At 52.1% G+C, this 26,634-nt stretch overlaps 1 protein-coding gene across 1 annotated transcript in view; it reads left to right on the top strand.

The window, feature by feature from the left end:
• The window catches only part of MYO5B (myosin VB), a 204,988-nt gene that overhangs the window by 132,538 nt on the left and 45,816 nt on the right, over window positions 1-26,634 (top strand). Inside the window, exons 15-22 of the mRNA XM_040984669.1 lie at window positions 213-368; window positions 1,103-1,200; window positions 4,804-4,890; window positions 10,269-10,380; window positions 12,557-12,768; window positions 14,578-14,734; window positions 15,932-16,171; window positions 22,251-22,484. Coding sequence (XP_040840603.1) covers window positions 213-368; window positions 1,103-1,200; window positions 4,804-4,890; window positions 10,269-10,380; window positions 12,557-12,768; window positions 14,578-14,734; window positions 15,932-16,171; window positions 22,251-22,484 — 1,296 coding nt within the window. The remainder of the gene's footprint in view (window positions 1-212; window positions 369-1,102; window positions 1,201-4,803; window positions 4,891-10,268; window positions 10,381-12,556; window positions 12,769-14,577; window positions 14,735-15,931; window positions 16,172-22,250; window positions 22,485-26,634) is intronic.

Genomic DNA, 26,634 nt, shown 5'->3' with positions numbered 1-26,634 from the left:
TTTGGAGCAGGTAGGTGTAAGATCCCTGTGTCTGTCACGCTGACCTTCAATTCCATAGAAATTGAAGGAATGTTGCTGCAGTGGTGGTGTACCTATTTTGCATGGGTAAATGGCGTGGTCACACAGTGTGTATGTCACCTGTCCCAAAGGGATTTTTTCAGCACAAAGTGTATGGGCCTCACACTCACCACCCCCACTGTGGCTGTTTCCAGTTCCCGTTAGTGGCTGACCTATTCCATGATGACAAGGACCCTCCCGCTGCCACCACCACTTCTGGCAAGGGATCGTCTGCAAAGATCAACATTCGCTCTGCCAGACCCCCTCTGAAGACCTCCAACAAGGAGCACAAGAAGACCGTGGGTCACCAGGTCAGCCCCTGGCCCCAGGGCATGAGGGGACAGCTGTGAGTGTGGCACTGTAGGGATGCAACCTGACCGCATGATGGTCCGAGAAGCCTGGCTTCCCCATCCATGCTCTGCATCCGCTCACAAGAGGCCATTGTGTTAGTGCCAGTTGGTGCATTTAATTCTGTGATAAGGACCATGCCAAAGAATCTCACGGTAGGGGAGATAGGGAAGTCCAGTCTGCAGGGTGAGCAGGAAGGTGAAGGAGCTGTAGGGTAAACACACCACAGGTCTCTTTCAGAGTACAAAGAGCACCTGCTGGGCTCCCTGTTCCTTAACAGTTGCTTACTCTGGGCATTCCACATAAATGCTTGTTGCCCGGATGCTCAAGCCCTGGGAGCCAGGCTCCTTGCATGGTGATCCATGGCTCAGCTCTGTCAGCACTCACCTGCCTTCTGTCTCCTGTGGTCCACAAGCCACACTCAGAGTTGGGCCCACTGTGGGGCTCCTTGTTCAGCTGGAGTAGTGCTAATGTGAGAGGGACTTGATTTCTGAGCTCAGAAGAGAAGAGCATCTAAGCTCGAATATGCTCCCAGACCTCTGCTGTCCTTCCTGTCCTTCTGTGTTAGCAAATGCAGTCATAGTAGTAACAGCCACTGCCACCAACAACAGCAGCAACAGGCTCTGAGGTGTTTTGATAGTCATGCATCCAAAAACATGTTCACTGACTAATCAAGCACTGGCGTTTGCTTCCACAGTTCCGCACCTCCCTGCACCTGCTCATGGAGACCTTGAATGCTACGACGCCACACTACGTCCGCTGCATCAAGCCCAACGATGAGAAGCTGCCCTTCCAGTAAGTGCATGCCAGGCATCAGGCAGCCAACCTGGCCTCTCTCCACCTGCCCTGGAGGCTTGGGCAGGACTGAGTGGGGACCTTGCAAGGCCTTCAGCTTGATGCCTGCTTGCACCAAGATTCCATGTACGGGTTATGTGCTCAGGACAGAGAGAGTTGCAGTGTCCTGCCACACAGGAAACTTGGGCCCCTGTTCCCCAGGGCCCTGGAGCCCACACTGGTATTGGGGAGTGGGCACCCTTGGAGAGATGTGAACTATGCACCAGTGCTGTCCCAGCTGGCCAAGACCTTGGCGATTCATTTCCCAGAGTCTGATGTATGCCAGATGCTGGTGACTGCAGGGCGCCCCAGAGTGAGAACAGGAGTTGGGTTCATCTCAGTCTGCCTGGGAATTTGTATGAGACCTTCATTAGACACCAGGATCAGCACCTTCATCCAGGAAATACAGAAACAATGGGAAGAACCCAAAATCGAGCCAGAAGACCTGGACTCCAGTGCTGGTCACTGCCAAATGTCCAGTCACAGCTGGTCTCTTACTCTCTTGGTCTTGTTGCCTCATCTATTTGTTGTGATTTTAAAGCATCCTGGTGCAAGACCCTCAAGGGGTTGTAAGAAGTCTAAAATAATTTGCCAGAGGGACTTCAAAAAGCTTGTGGAAAATTAAGTTTATCTTGGTGCAAAAAACTGTTAGCTGCATTCAAAGGAATCTTCAAGAAACTGCATGTTATGGAAAAAAAAACCTGCATTTATCTCTGTGAAAACAAAACAGACTTTTACTTGCATTTCCCTGTGAGCATTTTGAAGCACCCTCATGTATTCTGAGACTACCAAGACTGATATTATTTCTAGGAGGAAACTGCCCTCTACCATCCTCTTGGATTAGATTTCCTCTGCCATGACCCATGAATGTTTTTGGTCAGATGGTGCATGGCTGTGGGGCTGCCCCATCCATCAGAGGATGTGTAGTGGCCTCGCCAGCTCCCAACCCCCAGGTGTCAATTATGTCCCTGCTCCTGTGACAACTAAGAGTGTTCTAAGAAGCACCAGGTGCTCCCTGGGGGACAGACCTGCCTCCGTTGAGAGCTGCTGTCATACACCAAGTGTTTTGGTAGCTTTTCTCCTGTGAATTCTTTCCCCTCTGCTTCTTCTACTTAGGAAACCACTAACCTACCTCGTGTTCACTTGACCCTGAGTTCCAACAGGTGGAGGGGCAGGCATATCTACCTTGCTGATGGTGCTGCAGAAGAGGCTGTCAGTGGCTATGAGAAGGGGCCGCTGATACCACCAGTGGATAATGAGCTCCAGGAAGAGATGGCCGAGGGCAAGAGCTATCCTATGGGCTCACTTGGTGAAGGGTCTGCCTGGATCTCTGGGGCTGAGGTGCAGAACCCAGAAGCCTGTGTAGGAATTGGGAGTGCTGTAAGAACCCCAAGCAGAGCCCACTTCAGCACACACAACTCCTATTGGGCATCCAGCAAACCCTGAACTGTCCCCCACCTATACCACACACGGATCCAGGGGTCAGAGTGGAGGTGTGTGTTGAATCCTAAGTTTCACAGCACAAGGGCTGGTTTCCAGTTGCTTTAAACCAGGACTGTGGGGAGGCAGAGCAAGAGAGAAGATTAAAGCACAACAGGCTGGCCACCTTCACACCTTCAGAGGGACATATGGGCAGGGGAAGACGGAGGTACCATCTTGCATCCTTCCATGATGCCTTGTGGCTGCTTTCTGCAATAACTCCTTTTTCATTTCCTGTGGGCATTAGAGCAAGTGACTGAATTGTATGTGGGCAGAAATTCTCAGCCGTAAAGAGTACAGGCTGCAGGGAGACTGTGGCTTACCTAGTGTATATCAGCTCTGAGTGACAGAGCCAAGCTCTGTCCTCCAGCCTTGCTCAGTCTGTGATGAGGATGGCACTGCTGTCTAGCAGAAGAGCAGGTGTAAACTGGAGTGCACAAGGTTCCACAGGAAGTCCAGGCAAGAGTTAAGGCAAGATTCCAAAGTTGTTGGCCAGCTGCATTCTGGGGGACCAGCTGTAGTGTGGTGTGTGGAGCTCCCAGAAAAGAGAGCTACACCATGCTCTAACCCCGCGTGCACACACACACATACACACACACACACACCCCACACTGCTCACTTCAGAAAGGGAGGATGTTCTCACTTCTCCAGGGAAGCAGTGGGAGGCCCTGGAGGAAATGACAACACTAGTTGTCACCCCCAGGAGACACTGGGTTACAGAGGCGCCCCAGCATGTTGCTGTGCCTCCTCCCACCTTGCTGGTCAGGGACCTGAGTTTGGCCTCGGGAATGCAGGGTAATGGGGTGGCAGCCCCCAAGGTCAAACCGTCCTGTAGAATTCCAGTGGACCTGGTTGCTGAGGAGTCACTCAGGCTGGTATGAGTGTGCCCACCGGACCATTATGGATCCCCAAGCCAACACAGCTGCTATTGCTTTATCTGTCAGGACCTGCAGGTTGCTGAGGACCTAGCCAAGAACTTTGTGAAACCACAGTATGAGCAGGCAGGCAGGCAGTGAATTCCTGGCCAAAGTTTGTCCAGAAGTCAGAGCAGTGTCTCGGAACCATGCCTGGAAGATTGGGCACTTCTCCCTCCTGCCCTTTGACCTTCAGACTGAAAGGAGCGCTCAAGACTTGGCCCACAGCTTGAGCTGAGGGACAGGATGGTCAGAGGAAAGAACGTGTGTCCCTCCCCACTTCCCAGGCATGGACTGCCAACTCTTAGTGAGCTTTAAGTACTAATTGATACCGGGGCAGCTTGCTTTCTTTTCATAAAGATTCCCCCAGTTGCCTCCAGCCAGCCTGGTGTCTTTCCCTTGGATTTCTTTGAGCATTGTTTGTGTGTTTATTGCACGCTGCCTGACTACCATCCACATGTGGGTCCTCGCAGAGAGCTGGGGCAGTTCCTGCCTTCTGCTGTAGTGTTAGACTTGGTCAGTGTGCACAAGTGCTGATTTCCAGTGCTGGGTCTTGCATGGTGCAGAGCGTGTGGCTGGCTGAAGGCAGTGCATCTCTCCATAGGTGTGAAGATCAAACTCTTCACACTGTTGGGTTCTCATTGGAGCTCTGTCACCATCACAGCTGATGGTACCCAGGCCCTGTGTGGTGCCAGCTGTCGTCTTGCCTTCGTGGAGGCTGTCGCCTTTAATCTTCACACTCACCCTTTGGAATAAGGGTTGTTGTCATTCCCAACTTAGAGAGGAAGATGCTGAGGCTTGAGGAAGGTTGGTTACTTGGTCATATGAAACCTCAGTGGATGACCATGCCATGATTGAATCCTGCCTCTGCCTGGCCTAAAGTTTGTCCTTTTGGGCCCAGTGGTATGTGGCATTGCTTTGAGACACGTGACCATATGGGTGGAAATAAAGAAGTTCTAGGGAGAAAACAGAACTGAGGCTTGGAAGGTGGGTGGTGAGCAGGAGCAGCATGTGACCTGTGAGTAAGAATATGCACCTGCCTGCCAACTAGCATCTGACCTTGAGCTGGAGCTCCTGTAGCAGTGGCAGCAGATGCCATGTGTGCTGCTGCTCTCCTGTTGTCTCCCACCAGCCAAGTTGGCCACTCACTGCTTGTCTTCCTGTTTGGCAGCTTTGACCCAAAGAGAGTGGTGCAGCAGCTCAGAGCCTGCGGGGTGCTGGAGACGATTCGCATCAGTGCAGCTGGCTACCCATCCAGGTAAGGAGCCCTCCAGATACACCAGCTGGGGCTGTCCTGAGGAGCCAGGCACAGACCCTGTGCAAAGTTCCCAGATGCTGAGGCTCCACACAGGACACTGGTAGACGTAAGAATTTCAGGTTGGCGCAATAAACACAGGAGTTAAAGGTTTTCGGGCAACTTGTCAACTCTCTGCCACAGGTGCCCCAGGGGCCTATATGATGGGTATGCTCTTCTGCAGTCTGTTCCAGTGTTAGGCTGCAGCTCAGGGTGCAGGAATGGCACTCCTAGCTACTGTGTCCAGGGTGTTACCACTCACTGTCTATGGAGTCCTGAGAAGCACAGCGCAAGAGTGGTGTTTGCTGAGTGCCTACCTCAGCTCATCCCACACCTGCTGCCTCTGATGCTCCCATTCTTACAAGGGAGCATGCTTAGATTCTAGGCTTTCCCCATACTCACCTGTGACTGCTTGACCAGGTACTTTAGGGGAAGCAGCCTTTAGCCGGGGAAGCATGATGTCCAAGTTCAGGCGCTCAGTGTGTGAATTCAAGTCCGGGGAGAGCAAGGCTGCAGGCAGGGTAGACTGGGTTACAGCTCTGGAATTGCTAAGACTCCACAGAGCGCAGTAGCGGGGTCTGTGCTAAGACCTGGGGTGGGAGTGTGGAAAGGAATGAAAGAGCAGTGAGCTTCACACAGTGGGAGAGGTGTTCTCCAGGGCCACCCAGTGAGGGCAGGCTCAACAGGGAAGAGCCCACACTGTGGAGGCAGATGGCGTTCACTGCAGTGCTGCAGGTCTCTGTGATTAAAACATTTTACATGGGTTTGAGAGGTTTTTAAACAGCTCAGTGAGTGGTGCATGAGGTGAGGAGAGTCCAGAGATGCCAGCTGTCCAGTGTTGTGAACACGGGTATTGGCTGCCCCAAGCCCAATAGCTCCCGTTCATCCTAGGGACTGCAGCCATTTGGATAATCTTGAAAGTATCAGTTGTTAAAACTGTATGTAAAGACATCATGCTGATGAGTACTGGGAGATTTAGCCTATATTGGAAGAGGGCCTGGCCAGAGGTAGAGCAGAGGTGCTACCCTTTGTCCAAGCACATCTACAATACAAGATGGAAAGCCATATCCTTGGGAGTAACAGATGCCCTGGGAGGGAGAGATTTCATTGTGGCAGGAGCAGGGAAGTCCTGGAGGACAGCTCTGTGGTCCTGATGAAGGGACTTCCTGCCATCTGCAGGATTACAGTGCACCTGCCTCTAGAGTTCCCATCATATCAGTCCTTACATCCATGCCTCACTGCTTCCCTTCAGAGGCTTTCCCATAAGCAGTGAGGGAACCTTGCTGGGAGGCCCTGGGAAAGTGAAACCACTTACTCTTGGGCTCTCAGGTGGCAACACTTTTTCGGTACCTGCCTCCTGTACCCCTCCTAGGGAGCCCCACCCCAGCTTTCCTGCTGCTTAGGCAGGCAGTTGGCTTTCATGCAGCCTTCTGTGCTTGGTGTAAATGTCTTGAGAACTGCTGTGATTAGGAAGGGGAGAGTGGTGCCAGGGCAGAATGGGGGGGTCATCAGATCCCTAGGATCCCTTCCTAAACACTGCCAAAGCCCGCGGGGTGAGACCTCTGTGAGATGGGCAATACTGCCCCCGTTTCACAGATGGGAGAGGGGAGGTGTCGAGGCTGGAGCTGGTCGCCTTGGAGCCTGGCTTCTGTGCTGGGACATGCCATACTCCAAGCCTGTCCTGGGCCAGCCATGAGGTGTTCGCATTCATGTTTGCACTGTTAAAATCTCCTTGAGTTTTAGATCTGTCAGCAGTAAGGTTTCCAGATTGGAATCATTTAAGCTTCTTAGCCCGGCTAAATGCTGCTTTAATTATTTCCCCAGTGAAATCACCAACTCACAGGGAGAAATAAGATGAGGGTGCAAGCAAATAACCCGAACTGTCAAGCACGAGGAATGCCCTCTGAAAGTCGCAGGAAAATGCTGAGTCGCTATGGAGGGAGAGCAGGTGCCTACCATGCAGGGCTGTGCAGGCTGCATGGCTGTTGCTGGGTGGGAACAAGTGTTGGTGTGGGAAACTCTGCTCCGTCTGTGTCTTGCTCAGCTGTGCCTGATCTGTGTGCAAGCATCAACAGAGCAGTGGGTCTGTGTCCAAACCTTGGAGGAATTGAAAGCAACCTGCAGGCTGTGTGCAGTAGACTAGCAGCTAAAGTCCTCACCTTGCATGCTCTGGGATCCCATGTGGGTGCTGGTTCATATCGTGACGGCCCCACTTCCCATCAAGCTCCCTGCTTGTGGCCTGGGAAAGCAGTTGAGGACGGCCCAAGGCCTTGGGACCCTGCAGCCACGTGGGAGACCAGGAAGAGGCTGCAGGCTCCTGGCTTTGGATTGGCTCAGCTCTGGCCATTGCAACCACTTGGGGAGTGAATCAACAGAAAGAAGATATTTCTGTCTCTCCTCCTCATTGTGTATCTGACTTTCTGATAAAAATAAATAAATCTTGAAAAAAAAAAAAAACAAAACTCTGCACATCTGATGGGCAGGCAGGTCATGGGACATGGTGCTCTGTTGCCTGGACCTCAGGTTTGCAGTCAAGAACAAACCTGGGCATGGGCACTTTCCTGATGTTTATTGTGTGTGCTTGAAATAGTTAGGGATCTTTATTGAATGCATATGTGAAGCTGCCTGTTAGGGTGACCAGTAATTCTGCATGCCTGCTTCTCCAGCTCCTAGAGGGAGTACCCACCACACAGGAGGCTGTTTTGTTGACACTTTTTGTGGCAGTCAGAACCACTATGGGGCGGGGGAGGCTTAGAGCAGAAGAGTAGCTGCTACAGTCTGAGAGGAGGAGTGGGTGCGGCATGATTGCCAGGAGTCCAGGAAATTAGTGCAATGAATGGAGGCAGCCTCAGTTCTTGCATTGCTTGGAATTAGAATTTTCTGCAGTTACCAAAACATCAACCTCAGCAGTCAGGAGTGGGCTTTTCAAGAAAGACTGCAATGTTCATGAGGGTTGGCTGGCTTGTTAAGCACGATTTGGGGGAGAAAAAGGAAAAAGAACCAGCAGCCAACAGTCATCAGAGTGTGAAGACAAACTTCAAAGGGCCAGAGTCCATCATCTCATCTAGCTTGCTCAAAACAAAGCTGTGATTGGTAACTTCTTATTCTGATGATAAGCTGAAAGCTCAGGCATTGGAGACTCAAAGAAATGGAGGTTGACACTTTGATCTGGTTAGAGACAGCTTTGGAAGAAATGAACACTTTCCATTCTCTTAAAGAGGCTCCCTTGCTGTTTTGTGATAAAGCTGGAAATCCAGGAAAGTGGTGTTCGCATTCTGAGAACCACCTGTCAGTTGCTGTTCTCATGCTGAAACTGGAAACGTAGAGTGGGCTTGCTCTTAGATCTTGCTAAGCGCAGCTTTGGGAAGAAACCAGTGTCTTGTACACTTTTAAAAGAGATTCCCCTTTTTCTAATTCCAACAGACACATGACCCCATCTGCCTGTTTGTGTATCTGACTCATTAGACTGCACATTTAGGGTTTCCTTTAAGGATGAGACTGTTCTAGAATTTACTACTGGGAGATGGATGCACAGCTTTTCAAACACAGTAAAACTACTGAGATGCTTCCTCGGGAAGAATAAATTTTGTTGCACATGAATTATGCCTCAATAAAACTGTTATTTCTTGAGTTAAACACTTGGCGGCCTGGGAAGGATTAGTAATTTCTAATTAGCTGCTTTACACAGAGGTTAAAAAAATACAGGAGCAAACATAATTTTTGTTTGCTTTTATACACAGTCTTTCTCAGAGACCATTGTCTTAGAACTGCTCCACCAAACCAATAAGAAGCTCTGAGAAAAACGGGAGTGGGGGAGGAGGGCAAGGAGCTCAAGGTTGCTTTCCTCCCTCCTAAGGAGCCCTGAGGGGTGGTTTCTTACAAACCTCAGGCTGGGGTTCAGTTGGAGGGTTCTAGGTCAGACCCTCTTTCCTGGAGAAACTGCTGCCCACCTCCTATCATCAGAGCTGCCTCCCAATTAATGGTTCTTGCTGTTTCCGGAGAAGATTGTTTAAGGACTTAGGGCGCAGAACTCAGGAGGAAGGGTCGGTCAGGTCCTCTGCATTGACGCGTGGAGCCCTTGGGGAGGCCACAGTGAGAGGAAGCAGCAGGTATGCAGCCTCACGTGGCACCTAGTGAGACTCAACCCAGCATTGCAGGCAGTGCAGGCCTGAGGACGGCATTGGGAGGTGGGAGGTGTGCCCCCCCTCAGACACAGGGAAAGAGCAGGAGGGTTGATGGGACCTTCACAGGGATTTGGGCTGAAAATGCCGTCTCGTGTGGGTCAGGGGTCCTGCTGCTTCGTGATTTTTAACTTTATGGGAAGGGCATGAGCATCTGTAAATTAAGACAAGAATCCAGGAGCGTCAGGATAGTGAGTCTGTGAACGGAAGTAGCTTTAACAAGGAAAGGACAGACCACCTGGAAAATGTAGGGTTTGCCCCTGTGCTTGAGTACAGGTCTTCTCTGGGGCTGGAACACTGCTGGTGAACAGCACTGCTTCCCCTGGGTGGGGAAGTGTGACGTCTCATTCTGTGAGGTGCTGGCATCTGCTCCCTGGTGGGCCTGGTTACTCTCATGGTCAGAGAAATGAGCTGAAATCTTTGAGGGCAAATGATGGTTCCTTTTAAACTGCACAAGCATCTGACCAGGGTTATCTAGGGGCTAGGATGCGACTACTTGTTTGTCAGTGTATTCATTTTTGCATTGAAAGAAGTTCACAGTGAACACTATTCATTCTGAAAGACAAAAATGGGTGGCCAGCTTTGATGTGCAGTGGGTTTAATTGCTGCCTGCAATGCCGGCATCCCAGATCACAGTACTGGTTCAAGCCCCAGCTGTTCCAGCTCCAATCCAGCTCCTGGCTAATGCACCTGGGAAGGCAGCAGAAGATGCCCAAGTCCTTGGGACCCTGCCACCCACCCACGTGGGAGACCCAGATGGAGTTCCCAGATTGGGCAATCCAGTTGATAGAAGAGCTTTCTGTCTCTCCCTCTATATATTGCTCTAGCTTTCAAATAAAGGAATAAAAATTTTAAAGGCAAAATTCCTGGAAATCAAAGCTGCCCTGCAGGGAAAGCCCCAGCTTCTGCAGCAGTGGGGAGTCCACCCCTTATCCCTCCTCCGGGACACACCTTGGAAGCCGATTCTCCCTGGGTCCTGCAGCCACACCTCCTGGAAGCCACAGCACCCTGGGTCTCGTGGAGGACCACAGGGAGGACACGACTGCCCCAGGACGGTTTGTCCCATTCCGAAAATGCCTGATGTGGCCCTAAGGGCAGTTCTGGAGACCCTATGCAGGGCAGCACCTGACACTACCTGACATCCCCTTGCTTTCTCCGCAGGTGGGCATACCATGACTTCTTCAACCGGTACCGGGTACTGGTCAAGAAGCAGGAGCTTGCCAACACGGACAAGAAGGCCATCTGCAGGTCCGTCCTGGAGAACCTCATCAAGGTGCGCAGGCCTGGGGAGCGTGCGGGGCCTGAACGGGGTGTGGAAACATCTTGCCCCACTGCCTCAGGATCTCTTATTTCTCAGATTCCCAAAGGCTTCACAGTTTAGCCCACCTGCCCTCCTGGGGGTCCAGGCACTGCCCAGAAGTCAGCTAGGTGCCACATGGCTGCACTTCATGTCTATCTGCCCGCCCAGCTAGCCTCAGGCCCTCCGCATGGACCCCTCTTCAGTAACCCAATAGATTCAGTGTTTTGCTCGAGTCAAATTGGAATTGCACCTGACTCTTGAGGCGGGAGGGCCATAATAGCAAAGCTACTAGGGACCTTGGGTGAGAGGTGGCTCCTAGAGCATTTCAGTAGTTGGAGAAATTCAGCAACTTCAGTGGATGCCCGTTAATGTCTCCATAAGGGACTAAATCATATTGAAAGTCTTCCCTCGGGGAAGGTAATAAAAAGGATTACTCTGAGGATTTTTACATTTTCAGCATGATTTTGCTAGGCAAGTCTTTCTGGACTTAACTGTGTGCTGAGCCATCAGGGTCTTGGGGGAAGTTTGTCTTCTGACTGTTTCAACCATTCATGCCTGTAACTCTAGGACATTGCACACGACACATGTGTAGCTTTAGCACTCTCTTTTGAACAGATAGAGCCCAAGTGTTGGTGCCCATTGCCCCGTTTTCCTTCTCCACCCGTCTCCATCTCCACCCTCTTTTTTCTGAAACTTGGAGTAAGAGCAATGGACTGGCTAACTGAGGCTTGTGGTTGGTTAATTACATTGTACTCTGATTAACTGAGATTTTTTGCTGTGGTTCAAGCACTGTAGCATATCATTGTTCACAGTTGAGAAAAGAAACCTGCTTGTGTCCAGCTTGTCTAAATTAACAGGAAGCATCAGGGGAGCTTGTCTTGCCACTCCCTAGAGCTGGCTGACTGGTGTGCAGCCCAGGCTTGGTTATAAGCCTGCTGTCCCCTTTTTCCTTTGTTGAGGGTCCTGGGTTCATTCTGCTCCACCCTTTCCTGAGTTTCTGTGAAGTTGATGGCAAAACCTCCACTCCCAAGCAGGGGATGCAGTAGAGAGACACAGGTCACATCACTTTCCCCTACCCCTAGGTGGCAGGGGTGAATACCTGCCTAGTAACCCTACTGAGCACAGCTGTCCCTTCTCAAACTGATGATGAGCCTGCCCACTTGTTAGCGCCAGCTCAGTTATTGAAGTCCACATCCCTCAAGCCCCAGCACACTGTCCCATGTTCACGATTAGGCAGCCATCCCTGCGAGGACAGTGGCCTTGCCCTGGCACCTCCCCCTTAGTTATGGGCACTAAGCTGAACACACAAAGCAGTAGAGGAGTGAGTGAATGACTAGATCTTTGCTGAGAGACAAGTTAGAAACATGTTGTTTTCTCTGCCTAACCAAGGAGTTAGCCAGTGGACATTGTGGTTGATGCTAGTTGTTGACTCTTACAAACGTGGCAGAGCACTTATCTCTCTTACTATGACTTTGTGTCATTTACAGGATATCCTCAGTAGTGGGGTTGCTGGATCACATGTCGGTTCCATTTCTAGTGTTTTGAGGACTCTGTTTACTGTTCTCCCTATAGAGTGTAAGGATAACCTTTGAAAGATGTGAACCAGATCAGGCCACTCACCTGTCCTGTCCCTCCTAGCCCAATTGTGTCCTGCAGCCTGAAAGGCCTTGGTGACTGTTTCCTTCCCACACCTGCCTTCTATTCCCTGCAATCGGCCATCCTGGCCCTCAATCGTGTCCAGGTCATAAGCACCTGCTCCTCTCCTGAGACTCCATCCCCTCCCTCTCTGTGCCTGCATCCTGCAGTTGGTTCGATCTTTGCTCTGGTACCTCCTTGACAGTGGCTCCTGTCTTCATCCTCCTTTGGTGGCCTCCCCAGCTCGCCTTCTCTGCCTCCAGTTTTGTTTTCTTAATGACCTTTACCATCATCTGAAAGTGTGGTATCACTTCTTTGGGGAGCAGGCATCTTGTTCCATGCCTTGTCTTGGACAGCTAAGCCTGCCCCCTGGTAGGGGTTTGATGTCTGTTAAATGAATGCAAGGGCTTCACCTATGCCTATAGGGAGAGAGACCTTGGGAGACCTGGGCTGGGTGGGGCACGTGGCCTCTGCTCGCTGATGACTGCCTGGCTCCTCTCTCTACCTTGTGAAGGACCCTGACAAGTTCCAGTTTGGCCGCACCAAGATTTTCTTCCGGGCAGGCCAGGTGGCCTACCTGGAGAAGCTGCGAGCTGACAAGTTCCGGGCTGCCACCATCATGATCCAGAAGACCGTGCGTGGCTGGCTGCAGAGGGTGAAGTACCACAGGCTGAAGGGGGCTGCCTTGACCCTACAGAGGCATTGTCGAGGATACCTGGCCCGCAGGTGAGCCCAGTCGGGGTGGAAGAGGGCACCACCTCCCTCACCCTCTGCAGGTGGAGTGGTTGTCTTCTGGTCCTGTTTGTCTTGGTGCCAATACCCCCAGACCCCTAACCTCTGGAACCATCTGTCTGCTGCTGTGCACACCTTAGGGAGCAGGTGTATTTCCCAGGGTTCTAGGTGCTACTGACCTGTTTCCATCCTACCTGCACCAAGCTATGTCACAAAGTACCCATTTCCCTTTTGCCTTCCCATCATAGTTAGCATGCACTTAGTCTCACCATTTGTGCACACATCTCAAACTCCTGGAGTCTGGGATCTGGGGTCCCTCCTACCTAGGGGCTATTGCATCAACTCTAGGGAGGTTGGCTCATCCAAACAAAGGCAGCGGCCCAGAGGGGTGGAGCAAGAATGCCAGGCAGGCCCGCATGGAGCCACACAGAGCAGTTCTTACTGCCATGGCTTCTGGGCCAATGTCACTGGGCTAACCATGTGCTAGGGCAAAACAAGCCAACTCCACTGAGGCAGGTGTGAGGGGCACAGCTCTCCATGAAATTCCCCTCACACCAGGCCCTTACTGCAGTTCCCAGAGTTGGGCTGAGCCCTACTTCAAGGTCAGTGCCATCCCCACACAGGAATTTCCCTTAAGTGATGGTAGCCACCACAAAGTTGTGCATGGACAGGTTGAAGTTTACAGGTGGCATTTCAGTCATCTGTGTTAAAAACAGCAAGAATGAGAGCTGAAAGCCTGTGTCCTCAAGAGAGAGCATTGCCCCCTCTTTACACTGTCACATGCTGACTGTAAACTGTACATCCGAGCAAGACCAGTGAGGACAGGTGCTAACGATCGGACAAACTGCACTGCAGCAGCTCTAAAAGGAAGAGCCTTGTCAGTGAGGCCGACACTGGGGGACTCTCGGTGGTCTTTGCCAATTTTCTGGGTTGTGTGCATGCGTCAGGCTCTCTGGCAAGGGCTATGCATGCATCAGAGTTGACCTGTCTTCTCTCTGCGGGGGTGTTTGCAATCTGCCGATCAGCAGGGCCCAGGTATGAAGAAGGTACACACCGGGGAAGCCACTGCCTTCTAAAGCAGACAGTGCATGCCCTTGGTGGGTCACTCCTACTGCACTGCCCTCCTAATGCACTGCCCTGAATGAGGTCCAGTTTCATTTTTACTACTTCACATTGAGCCCAATGAGCACTTGCAGTGACCTTGCAAATAGGCCATTCAGAAGGATAGAGGGTGTCAGACACTCTGGTGGGAGGTGGGGTAGGGAAGGCAGAAATGAAAGGAGAGGTGATATCCACATCCAGGGTGTCCCAAGTGGAAAGGGCAGGGGAGAGGAGAAACCAGTGAGACAGCAGCGTGGGACCAGAAGGTTGCCGCCACTCAGTAAGATTTTTCCAGCACCTGCTGGGCTGGGACCTGAGCCAGATGCAGGCGGCCTGGGCCCAAGGAGCACACTCCATGATCCCTCCAGGCCTGGAGCATTGAACAGTGACCCAGGGTACCGAGGAAGACATTGTAGGAGAGTGGTTGTATGAGGCTCATGGAGGAGCTTAGGGTTACACTGAACCAGAAGCTTCTAGAAAGACTGGACCACCAGTAGGAGCAAGTGAGCCTGCTACTTTGGTGAGCCTGAATGCCCTGTGCCTGAGGCACCTCCAGGTCTGGTGAGGGCAGTGAGAGTTGGCTTGCCCTTGGGGTGTCCAGGCAGGGTTGTGGAGTATGAGAGGCATGTGTCATGGGCAGCTCTGGGTGCGGGTGTCCTTGAGGTCAGCCTGACTAGTCCTGCTGTGTCCCGCTTTCTCCAGGCTGGCTGAGCACCTGCGGAGGACCAGGGCAGCCATAGTACTACAGAAGCAGTACCGCATGCGGAGGGCGCGTCAGGCCTACCAGAGGGTGCGCCAGGCCGCCATCGTCATCCAGGCCTTTACCCGGGGCATGTTCGTGCGCAAGATCTACCACCAGGTGAGCAGCCACTGGAAGTGACTCATGTGCGGCTGGCTCTTGGCTTCAAGTGGCAGTGAGGTCATGGTCACCAATTGTGAATGTCTGTTGCAATATTCCCAGTTTGTCCCAGGTCCTTTCCTGAGTCACCTGAGGCTGGGAAGGGGGATGTTATGTGTCCCTGTGACATGAGCTGCTCAGGGAAGCTCAGGAGGAGACACTCGGTGTCAGCAGGCTTGGTCCTGTCCTTAGGCAGCACAAGAACAAGCAAGGGTTAGGGGAGGGGCCCTGCCTGCCGCCTGCCTGGCGTTGCTGCTGGTGTTTCCGTGGTGAGGCTGAGCACTCTGCATCAGCTAGGCTGGCTCTGCTGAGTCACTAACGTCGCAAGTTCAGCACTCTAGGGGAGGGGTGACTTGGAAGAGAACGTTTAGAAATGGTTTTGTTTTTTTCTGACTTGTTCTTTCACACTCAGTGTGATTTTTCTAAGCAACAGAAGCAGATTATTAAGTTGGTATGTCGGGGCCAAGGGGTGTCAGGGAAAGACAGGCCAGCGAGAGAAGGTTCTGTAAATACTCTCAAGGGATGGCCGCATTTAGGGGAAGAGGTTGGGAGGCAGCCAACAGGGGGCAGCAGACTCATGACATAAGCCCTGGGCACAACTTCTAGCTCATCTGAGCCTGCCTGCTTGTGCATTCATCTACGTCACAAACATAACTTTAGCTGGGAATGGAGATGGGAATGACCATGCTTTCACTTGCTGAGTGGTGTTGAATTCGGTGGGAAGAGGAAAGTCCCAGGGAATTCGAAACTGAATTTGTTGTGGTCAGCCAGGAGGAACCCATTGTGGCTACTCACTGAAATAAACCACCTTATGTCCAGCCCACCATTCCTGTGGGCAAGATCCTTACCTGCCAGGGCGATGGAGGAGGGAGCAACCAGGTAGTTCTTGAGTCCCTGTGGCTGTGAGAGTTTTAGCAGGTGGCTCCTTAACTAATAAAAAGTTTGATAGTCGGTTCCCTGCAGGCACATGCATTACAGAGCCCAGGTACAGCCTGCCCATGGAGCCGGCAGCACTCAGAACCTCCAGTCTCCTGGGCAGGTGTACTCCATACCTCCTAGGACCAAACACCTGCCTTGGCTCTCACCTCCCAGCAATCACATGGGCTCCCCTTGCTCTATCGCATAGTGTGATGGGAGGTTGTACCTGTCCCCCACCAGGTCCTCACAGAGCACAAGGCCACCATCATCCAGAAACACACGCGAGGCTGGATGGCACGCAGACGTTTCCAGCAGCTGCGAGCCGCGGTCATCGTCATCCAGTGTGCCTTCCGGAGGCTGAAGGCCAAGCGGGAGCTCAAGGCCCTCAAGATTGAGGCCCGCTCAGCCGAGCACCTGAAGCGCCTCAACGTGGGCATGGAGAACAAGGTGGTGCAGCTGCAGCGCAAGATCGATGACCAGGTGAGCCGTGGGAGCAGGTGTAATCCCGTACTTCCTGGGGAGGCTGCACCTGCCAGAGGCCCCTCAAGAGCATCTACCGACTGTGCTACCCAAAGACTCTGACCCCAGCCTCGGGGAAGGCAGGGAGTTGGTTCATGAGTGTTACCACCCATAGCACAGGCTCAGCAGCAGTGATGAGGTGTCACCAGAGGGGAACACGGCTGATACAGAGATAATTCCCTGTAAGGAAGGTCCTTGTAGGGAGGCTGAAGGATCTGAGTTGAGCGAGCTGTGAGGACAGCATCAGAGGTGGGTGCAATGCAGACACCTGGGCCCAGGGCTGCAGGCCCCCAGAGTTTTGTGATGAGTTCCCACCCCCTGCCACAGGCCTCCAGGAAAAATACAGACTTGCGGATCCCTTTTAGACTTCTGAGCCAGACTTGCAAGATTAAGAGGCTTAGGCTATTGGGCTGCTGCCTGGGTGGGCAGTTGTTCCTTAGCATGGCAACAGGGAGCTGGTGCAGCACCCAGAGCCCCGCCCTCCTGCAGAGAGCAAATGTGGGCTGATGATGGAGGTTGCTGAGCTCAGCTCTGTCCGTGTCAGCCCATCTGGTTCCCTGCCACCGGCAGTGTCTTTGTTACCGGTGAGGGACACGAGCACAGGTCTCCCAGGTAACCCCAGAGCCTGTGTCCTTCACCACCATCATGCCCTGCCGCTTCTCTGTCCCACTGAGTGCTGGAGAGGACACTCAGTACAGCGTCAGAATGTTTTCCTGGGTCAGCTGCACTGCTTGGAAGAAGAGGGACTCAGCCTCAATTTTCCTACTGCTGAAATGGAGCTATGGGACTATAAGAAGTAGTGGTCCAGCACCTGGAAGGCCTTGCTATACAATAGGAAATAATTATCACTACTGTTAACCCAGACATTTGTCCTCTGAAGTTCCACTTGGGGAGGAGACCAGGTGCAGCAAGGAGTTCTAGGCAGGCACAGGGCACTAGGCTCACACATCTGTGTGCCCACCTCTGCATAGCTGGTGGCCATTCTTCCTTCCCTCCAGGAGTCATTCTTGGTGCATGGAGAGTGACTTAAGCTCTGTGGGATGCATAGGAAGGCTTCTGTATAGGTGAGCCCAGCAGCTTCGCTTCCTTCCCATCCCTTGAAACATACCAAACCTCACGACTGGTGCCTTCTGCACCCTCTTTGGGTCCTTGTGATACTGTAAGGTGACTTCCTGGGTATGGATCATGGACTGGAAGTCCCTTTCCAAGGTCACCAAGGTGGCAAATGCTAGAGCATGGGTCTCGCCTAGCTTCTGTCTAATCCGAGGGCTGTGATAGGGGTGAGGTTTTCGTGTTAGCTTTAACCCTGGCCTTGGCTGAAGAGTCCTTTTCTGTTAGTCTGACTCCCAGGGTGGAAAGTAGGCTCCTTGGCTCATGTCAAGCGTTAGGGTGACCACAGGACCTCACATGGGTCTGCAGTGCACCAGCAGGTCTCACAGGACTGTCAAGATGGGAAAGGAGTAGGAAGAAAGAGCGACCAAGCATGGCCTGGCCAGTCTCATGCTGTTGCTGTACCTGTTCACAGAATTGGGTGGTGTTTAAGCTTCTCGTGACCCCAACTGGCAGCACAGTAAACAAGCCACTGTATGTGTAAGGTACACAGGTGGCAGCAAAATGCTTTGGCTTTTCCAGTCCTGAGACGGAACAGGCTTTTCTGCACAGGGGTCACCACCCTGGCTGCTTCCTCCCTGGCTGAGTCCCACAGAGCACCTTGTTTGGCTTGGCACCTTCGTGGGGACATGAGAGGGAAGGTCCGGGCACAGGGGAGAGCACGCTTGGCACCTGTACCCAGACAGCCGGCAGTGTTGGTACAGGTTAGGAAGGGAGGTCCACCCACTCAGATAAGGAAGAGGGGTTCAGCCGTGGCTATCCTATGCAAACCAGAAGGCACCAAGGTGGTTGTTGGGAACATGGTGGCTGCTAGTGACTGCCCAGAGAAAGCACTGTATGGTCAAATGTCTCCAGTGAACCTCCTGGACATGGAGTATGCTCAGAGGGCCAAGCAACCTCTGAGCCTCCCCACCCCCCGCCCCGCATGCTGGGAGCCCTGGGAGTTGCTAGCTGTGCTGACCCTGGGTTTCTAGCTACGGGGTTCTGCGTTGATGTTTATGGCTTCCAAATTTGTCTTGAGAGGATAAAAATAAATCAAGTATTTTACCATCCATGTGCCTACGCATCACGGAGAGGCAGACTCAAAGGGCCTATTTTTAAAGCGAGCTTTTGGACCCTAAACTTCCTGCTTGGCAAACATCTGTGTGGAGTGGGAGCTGGTAGCCATCCCTATGTAGGGTATCGTACATTGGGAGCAGGGGGAGGTGTCAGGACACACACACAGGGGCTTGCTCTCTCCTGCCTGCATGTCCCAGGTGCCCAACCACATGCCAGGTGCTGCAGTTTGTATTTTGATTCACTTAATCCTCACCTCAGCCATAGGAGAGTAAGAGTAACACGGTTCCTCTTCTAAAGCTCAGGAAACCAAGGCATAGAGAACTGGTAAGTCACCACTTGGGGTCTCACAACTGTGTCAATACAGCCAGGATGGGAATTCAGCCAGCTGGTGTCAGGATGTGTGTTCTGTGCCCTCTTAGAAGGTTGCAAGGTACCCGTTCGCCAAGAGATCCTTGGGACTGAGAGCACCGTGATGCAGAGGAGACGCTCGCCCTTGGTGTGGGTGTGTGCTTGTGGAGATGCCAGGGACAACTGGCACTTTGCCATGGGAGCATGGCCTGGCATAAAAGATTGTGCTCTAGGGGTGTGTTGTGTCATGAGAGGAGACACCAACCCAACACTCTGCACTGGCTCCTTGGAGTTGCTTGTTGCCTGGGCCCTTCAGCAGGTGCAGCAAGGTGTTCGGGTTCCTGTAATTCCTGGAGACCTTGCAGGAGGCTGTTCTTTCTCTCTCCAAACAAGATTCTAAAGGCAGGAGGAGACAGGCACAGGAAATCCCAAGGGATTTATGGACAAGGCCCCAGCTGCACAGGGAACTGGATGATGGCTTAGCTGTTCTCAGAACCATGGCCGAGAGCTTGGGCCTCCAGGCCAGATGTTCACCTGTGCGGTAATTGCATCCCCAGGCCATATTGCTGAATCACCTGAGCCGAGGAGGTTTTGAAAGTGTCCCCAAGACCAAGAAGTCAACGAGGGGAGGAGGGGGCACTGAAGGAGAGACCAGGGTGAGATTAGCAGCCCAAATGCATATCTCAAACCCTTGGGCACTTACCTGAGGAAGAAAAAAGTCACGTGGTACTGGGTTAGCAAGAAATAACAGAAGAAACAAGGTCAGTGGAGAGTCTTAAAATGCAGATGGGAGGGTGGGAACTGTCCATGGTGCTGGCGTTTTCTCACTGTGTGGCCCCATAAACAATGGAAAGCCGCAACCCTTCAGTGTCCCTTTCAGAAATAAATACGGTGATAATACCCGGTGGTCACATATAGTGCTCTGGGTTGACAGTCTGTCCCAGAGGAATGTGGTCAGGCCTTGTCCTGCCACAGAAGGGACTTCTCCAGGCAATTTCTAGACAGGTCCCTGCATTCGTTGGGTTCCTCAAACATCCTCAGAGACTGCTGGTCGGTCCCATTCCTGCTGCTGAAGAGCTCAGATCTGCCCTCCACCGGCCACAGGGAAGCTGGGCAGGGAACCCAGACTGCTATTCTTTAGTTTGGTTAAGAGCTCAGTTTGCTTCAAAGGTTTGCTTGAACAAGATCTTTTCTTATGAGGGAAATGCATGTGCTACATCAGCTCCAACAACCAGGGACTCTGGGTCCTCTGCTGGTCCCTATAGCACACCTCTGGGTAACCAGAGAAAGACAATCCTGAAAAAAAGAGGGACTGAACCTCTGTAATTGAGTAGAGCCCCAGGGATGCACACCTGGGAACCAATGACCCTTCTACAAGACAGCAGTGCCATAGGGCAGGCTGATGGTCAGACAGCAGGGCCTGGCCCTCACTGGTTTCTGCAGCTAGACATCCTTGTCCAGTGTACAACCTGCCCGACTGCATTAGGGTGGATCCTGATTGATGCTTTACATACCCTGGGGTTAGAGAGAGGACAAATAAATGCCCCCAATACCACTACGTGACTGGGTGCCTACTATGGACAAGGGACTGTACCATGTGCTGCTCATCTGCTACTTGTTCACTCACACACATGTTACTGAAAGTTACCTACATCCCCATTTCACAGTTAAGAAAAACTGAGGTGCAGGAAGGCCCTAAAGCTGTGATTTACCCTGCTTTTCAAACATGTATGAATACACTGAATCATAAAATGTTAGTTTAATAACTGACCACTAAATATACGGAATCAAACAGATTTAAAAACTCCTGACTAGGGCTGGTACAGTGGTATAACGGGCTAATCCTCCTGCAAGTGCCAACATCCCAGGGCACCAGTTTGTGTCCTGGCTGCTCCAGTGCCAATCTAGATCTCTGCTTGTGGCCTGGGAAAGCAGCAGATGGTGATCTAAGTCTCTGGGACCCTGAACCCATGTGGGAAACCTGGACCAGTCTTGGATCAACTCAGCTTTGGCTGTTGTGGCCGTTTGGGGTGTGAACCAGTGGATGCAAGATCTTTCTTTTCTCTCTCTCTCTCTCTCTCTCTCTCTCTGTAAAATCTGCCTTTTAAATGAAAGTAAATCTTTTTTTTAAGGCTGCTGACTGAATCTGTAGGTTAGCATATTTTAAAGATATTTAAGTGTAACCTTATATGTCTAGGGTCTAAGAAACTTGATTCTCATTATATAAAGAAATGTCTCATTTCAATGGGCCAAATTACTCTCTATGTGCCAGGTTGGCAGAAAGCTGAAGTCACAGGCTACTCCTTTGTGACTGAATGGGGGGGGCGGAGTAAAGGATGGAGGGTGCAGCAAGCATTCCCTCTCTGTTATGTGGAGCCCCTCAAGCTCCAGCAGAGACTGAGCCCCAAGTGGGCACTGCAGGGAGGTCTTATGCCACATGACTGGAGCCTTCTTCATGGTCTGTGAGAGCAAGGCTGGCAGTTAGGGCACGCATAAGGATGGATCAGGCTATCCTGAGGGGTTCCTACAGAGTCAGGAGTCCTGGCTCTACAGTGTCAATTGATTCAGAACATGGCCTACCCCCTGGGTCACACACAGCCAGGAGGTCCCAGCGTGTGGGGCCTCATGGCTTTTCTGCAGCTGCTCTGCTCCAGTGTCTGCGCAGTTGCATCTCTTGTGTGAGTTTATCACTGGTTATGGACATCTCAGCATTTTTGCCTGTAGCTCAGCTTGTCTAGGGTTTCCACAGCAAGTAGCCATTAAGGGTAACCAATTCCTGTTTGTTGCTTGCTTGATCACATGAAGAACCCTTCTCGCTCCTGCTTTTCTCTGCTGACTACTGCTAGCTCACATCTTTCACCCATAATTTACACTTAGCCTTGACCCTGGCTCTTGGCAGGAATTGCTGCCTTGCTGATCTATTGTCCTAGTGGGCGGGACCCCAGGGGCCCAGGCTGCTGGCCTGCAGCTTGGGCATTGGTTCCCAAGGTCGGTGTCTGAGCAGGCCAGCTGTGGCTAACAGGTGGGAGAGGAGGCCTCCGTGGAAGAGGGGCTGCTGAAGGGGTCCTTTGTCTCAGAACAGAGATTAGGTTGCAGCTCTTGGTGCCAGAAGGTTTGAGGGTAAAAGGGCTCAGTGTGAACGAGCCAGGAAACACCATCAGCCAGAGCTGCAGACCTGGGGAAGCAGCTACATCATCTCTGCAGCTTTAAGCCTAATGGAGAATCTGTCCAGCCACTGAGGAGAGCTACCTGCTGCCTACTCTTGGTCCAAGAGCTCCTTGAACCATTGTAATGTCAATGTGGCTAGGCTGTTTCCCTCTACTCCCAGTCTCACAGTAGAGCTTTGTTAGAAAGATGCCAGGAAAGCATTGGAGCATGGCATGGTTGTAAAGTTTAATTCCACCATGGAAGCTCCTCTTTTGATTGCCTTCAAGCTTTTTCCTGGCCCAATAACTCTCTCTTTCCCCTTCCTCCCTTTACCCCACCTCCTACCCCACAATCCCATTTGCCATGTTCTCCCAAGAACAAAGAGTTCAAGACCCTGTCGGAGCAGCTGTCGACGGTCACCTCAATGCACGCCGTAGAGGTGGAGAAACTGAAGAAGGAGCTGGCACACTATCAGCAGAGCCAGGACGGGGACGCCAGTCTGCGGCTGCAGGAGGAGGTGCAGAGCCTGCGCTCGGAGCTGCAGAAGGCACACTCGGAGCGCCAGGTCCTGGAGGATGCCCACAGCAAGGAGAAAGACCAGCTGAGAAAGGTAATGCAGTGGGGGCTGGCCGGGGGCAGCTTCTCGGTTCCCAACCTGTGATGTTCATTGTCCTGCACGGTCCTGGGTCTTGTGCCCGTAGGCTAACCATCTGCTTATGTGTGTATACACCTGGAGTGGCCCTGCATCGGGAGAACTCACTCAAGTGTGTGTCCATTTACCTAGCACAAACTGACAGAGTGACTTTAGTTAGCTGGACCCATGGGGGAAAGACACACACACACACACACACACACATACACACACCTTCATGTGTCTCAGAGGAAGTGGCTACTGTTCCTGACCTTGCATTCAGGGATTAGAGGAGGTTTCTGAACAACCTACTCCTGTCCATGATCAATTGTCATGTACTGGATCAATTTTCAGTTTGAAAGTTCCAGCTGCACTTATCCATTCTGACTGGCTGGTGGGGTCCACGGGCTTCCTCCTTGCCCCAGAGGATGTGCCCTCCTGCATTTGCCCAGATCTTCCAAAGACCCAGGTATGAAGTTCTCTCTCATCCCACAATACAGCAGTTCCCACTGTTTCTACCAAAGCACTGTTGGAGAGCCCTCTGTGCACTTGGAGACTGCTGTGCTCTCCCATCTTCACAGCAACCCATGAGCCAAGGTGAGAATAGCACATGGCCAGCTCATTAGGCATCTGTCTTTCATGGGGCATCACAGTCAGGATAAGACTCAGCGTCCACATTAGAGTAACAGCCACAAAATGTGGCAGACCAAAAGCTGGCATGGAGGAGGCCCTGGGGCGGCCACTGCAATACCCAGAGAAGCTCCCATCCTTGTCCAGCCTTTCCAGGCATGTGCCTTATTGGCCTCTATTCCCTCTTTAAGGGTTCAAACCATTGGTATAGAAACCCCTGTAGTGCTCCATGAGCTCATGTTTGAGGCTTCTGGACAGAGGGGAGGCCTCGGCCCTCTCTGTTGTTCTGTCTCCCTCTCGCACCCCCACTTCCCAGTGCTGGTCTCAGCAACCCAGGCTAAGAAGCAATACCCATGGGAGAAGAAAGCCTGAAGGCCAGTTCATTGTCCCACCCCAGGCAGAATGTGAGTCCCCTCAGCTACTGCATTCACCCACTTCCCGCTTCTTCCATGGGGCAAAAGTGGGATTCTGACAGGGTGTGGGTGATGAGGAAAGTCAAACCTGGAGTTTCCCAAAGCAGCCCTCCCCCTCCTGGTGAGTTGCTTTGAGGCAGCACAAGAGCCTCCTTGCACATGACCTTGCTAGCTTAGCCTCTGCAAAGCCTTCAGTGGACTCCCTTGTTCGGACCAGAGCATGTGGTGCTGGGAGACCCCTGTAACCTGTAAGTCAAGGGGGATACACACCTGGAGTCTGCTGGCCCTCGGGAGCTGCTGAATGACAACTGTTACATGGGATCCAACAAGAAGGTGGAACCCAGAGGCATGAAGAAGAGGAGACTATTTGAATTGGAAGCTCTAAGAGATAGGGGGCCCTGGGAGGACAAAACGAAACCACTCCACATATGAATCCCACTAGATCAGATGCCTTCAAAGCCTGTTTACCCTTCAGATCTGCGGAACCAAGGTCTCTGCCATCCCTTCCCTGCACGTAGCACCTGACCCATCCCATTCCTGGCTTCCCACTCAATGCTGAGACTTGGAGGCTCAGCACACTTGCGCATGCAAGTCCCCCTCCAAGAGAGTTTAATAATTTTTTTAAGATTTATTTATTTGAGGGGCTGGCATGATGGTTCAACTGGCTAATCCTCCACCTACAAGTACCAGCATCGTGTGTGGGTACCAGTTCATATCCTGGCTGCTCTACGTCCCATCCAGCTCTCTGCTTTTGGCCTAAGAAAGCAGTAAAGGATGGCTCAAAGCCTTGGGACCCTGAACCCATGTGGAAGACCAAGAAGAAGCTCCTGGCTTTGGATTAGCTCAGCTCCAGCCATTGCAGCCAGCTAGGGAAAGAACCAGTGGATGGAATATCTTTCTCAGTCTCTTCTTCTCTCTGAAAATCTAGCTTTTCACTGTAAGTCAGGCCTTTATTTGAAATGAAGCATTAACAGAAAAGACAGAGCTCTTCCATCTGGTGGTCACAATAGCCAGGTTTGGGCCAGGAGTTTCTTCCAGATCTCCTGTAGGGATGCAGGAATCCAAGTATTCAAGTTGTCTTTTACTGCTTTCCCAGGCACATTAACAGGGAGTTGCGTCAGAAGTGGAGCATCAAGGAATATGTATCACAAATGGTTGCTTAACTGTGCAGTGCCACAACACTGATCCCCTGAGTATAACAGTTTCTAATATGAAAAAAAATCTTAACAAAATAAAACAAGCTTCTTCCCCAATTCTCGAGAGGATTGGTGCTATTTCTTGGAGCTGTGTTCACCTACATCTTAAACTCAAGCTTAGAACTAACAGAGAAGGAGGAAGCTGGGGCAGTGCAGACAGGGTGTGACTGGAGCAGAGCACTAAGCCCTTTCTTAGCTCCAGGCGTCAGTAAATCCCAGCTTGGGAACACTCAGAATGACAGCTGCACTAGATGTGTCCCTGAGCAGGTGTCTGCCATCCTCAGGGCACATGGAGCCCAGCATTCTCCTCCAGGGTCTAGAGAAACATTTTCTAGTGTTGGGGACACAGTGCTAATTGGGGACACAGTGCTAGTTGGGTTCCATGTCCATTGAGGGCACTGGATGTGAAAAATCACCCAGTTGGTTTCCTACTGGGCCCCGCAGAGACTGATGAGACCCACAGACCACACTGGGTGGGGCAGGTGGTTGGGTGCATCTGCTGATAAACGTTTAACTCACATGTCTGATGTTTCTGTTGTCTCAGGTAGCAAGTGCCCTATCAGAACCAGCACCCTAGTACATGCCAGTGGTGTTCATCAGAGCCTGCCTATCCAGCCTGTCTTGGCCTATGGAAAGCCAGGTCCTACAGGAGGGGACTGGAACTCCTCTTGCTGTCCCCAGGCAGATGAGTTGAGTGGTGTCTTATCTGCTGAAGGGACCCCTTGCTTGGGCTCCTCTGCCAAGTCAGCTTCCTTAGAGCCTGTGGAAGGTACATACTGAATTCCTTCCAAACGCATTCCCCATATGGGCAGCTGTTGTGCACCCATCCATATTGGTGTATGCAGCTGGGCTGTTTGGCATCCCTGATGAAGGTGGTGGCTCTCGAGGCTGCCCTTGAGACAGGGAATCAGCTCATTACCCAAGATCTGCTCTGAAGGCGGCCAAGGGGCAGCAAGATCGTGCTGAGAACAGGGCCTAGCTTGGTGAGGAAGAGTAGGCCCCAGCCAGGTGCCTGGCTCTGAGCAAGGGTCCTTGGCACTTGTGAGGGGTGCCCAGTAGGCCCCTTTCCTGGCAGGTGGGTGGGGTGAGGCTGTTGCCTCATGTCGTCAGCATAGCTGCAGCAGCTACTAGCTGATTACCTCAGGTAATTTCAGCATGCACGTCCTTGGGTTTTATGAATATAGAGAGATCTGGCCTGACGGAGAAAGGACTCTTCCATCAGAATGTGCCAGGCCTTCTCCCTAAAGACACAGAGCAGGACTCGTGTTACAAGCTAAGGCTTGGAGTTGTGCTCTTGGTGACTAATGGTTTGGGAGGAGACTAATGGTCATGAGAAAGAGGCCCTGACTGGTCCCTGGGGAAGGATTCTGTCTCACTGTAGAAATCTTAGGCGTGCACAATCCTGCATCCTGCTCCCTCCACAGGGATCTATCAAGTGCCTGTTTTGGACACTGTTCTGATCCTTGTTCTTATAGAGTGAGAATGTACAGGGATGAGGGGAGAAGGTGCGCATGGGTCTCACACTGCCTGCCCACTATTGACCGTGAGCTAGCAGGAGAAGGAAGGCAGAGCCAGGAAGCTGGAGCAAGCCCCAGGGGCCTGCAGGCTCCAGTACTGTGTGTGCTGGCCAGAGGTATCTGAAAAGACACCTGGGAGAGGGGAGCAGGCAGCCTGTGAGGGCTTGGAAGGAACTGGAGATCAAGGTAGCAGCAGGTGCATAGACTGATGGGAGTTGGCTCAGCAGCTTTGAGGGCATGAGAGACCCTGCGGTGGAGTGAGGGAGGAGGAGGATGGCAGGAAAGTGCTGGGGTCTGAGAGGCTGTGGGCTGCAGTCAGGAAGGGTCTTCTGACCCTGAGGACAATGTTCACCCTTCAACTCCCCAGAGAGCT

Source organism: Ochotona curzoniae, unplaced genomic scaffold (assembly GCF_017591425.1).
Source record: "Ochotona curzoniae isolate NIBS_2020 unplaced genomic scaffold, NIBS_Ocur_1.0 contig_43, whole genome shotgun sequence".
Lineage (NCBI taxonomy): Eukaryota > Metazoa > Chordata > Mammalia > Lagomorpha > Ochotonidae > Ochotona > Ochotona curzoniae.
Note: the sequence above shows the minus strand (reverse complement) of the source record. Positions and strands in the feature narration are given on the sequence as shown.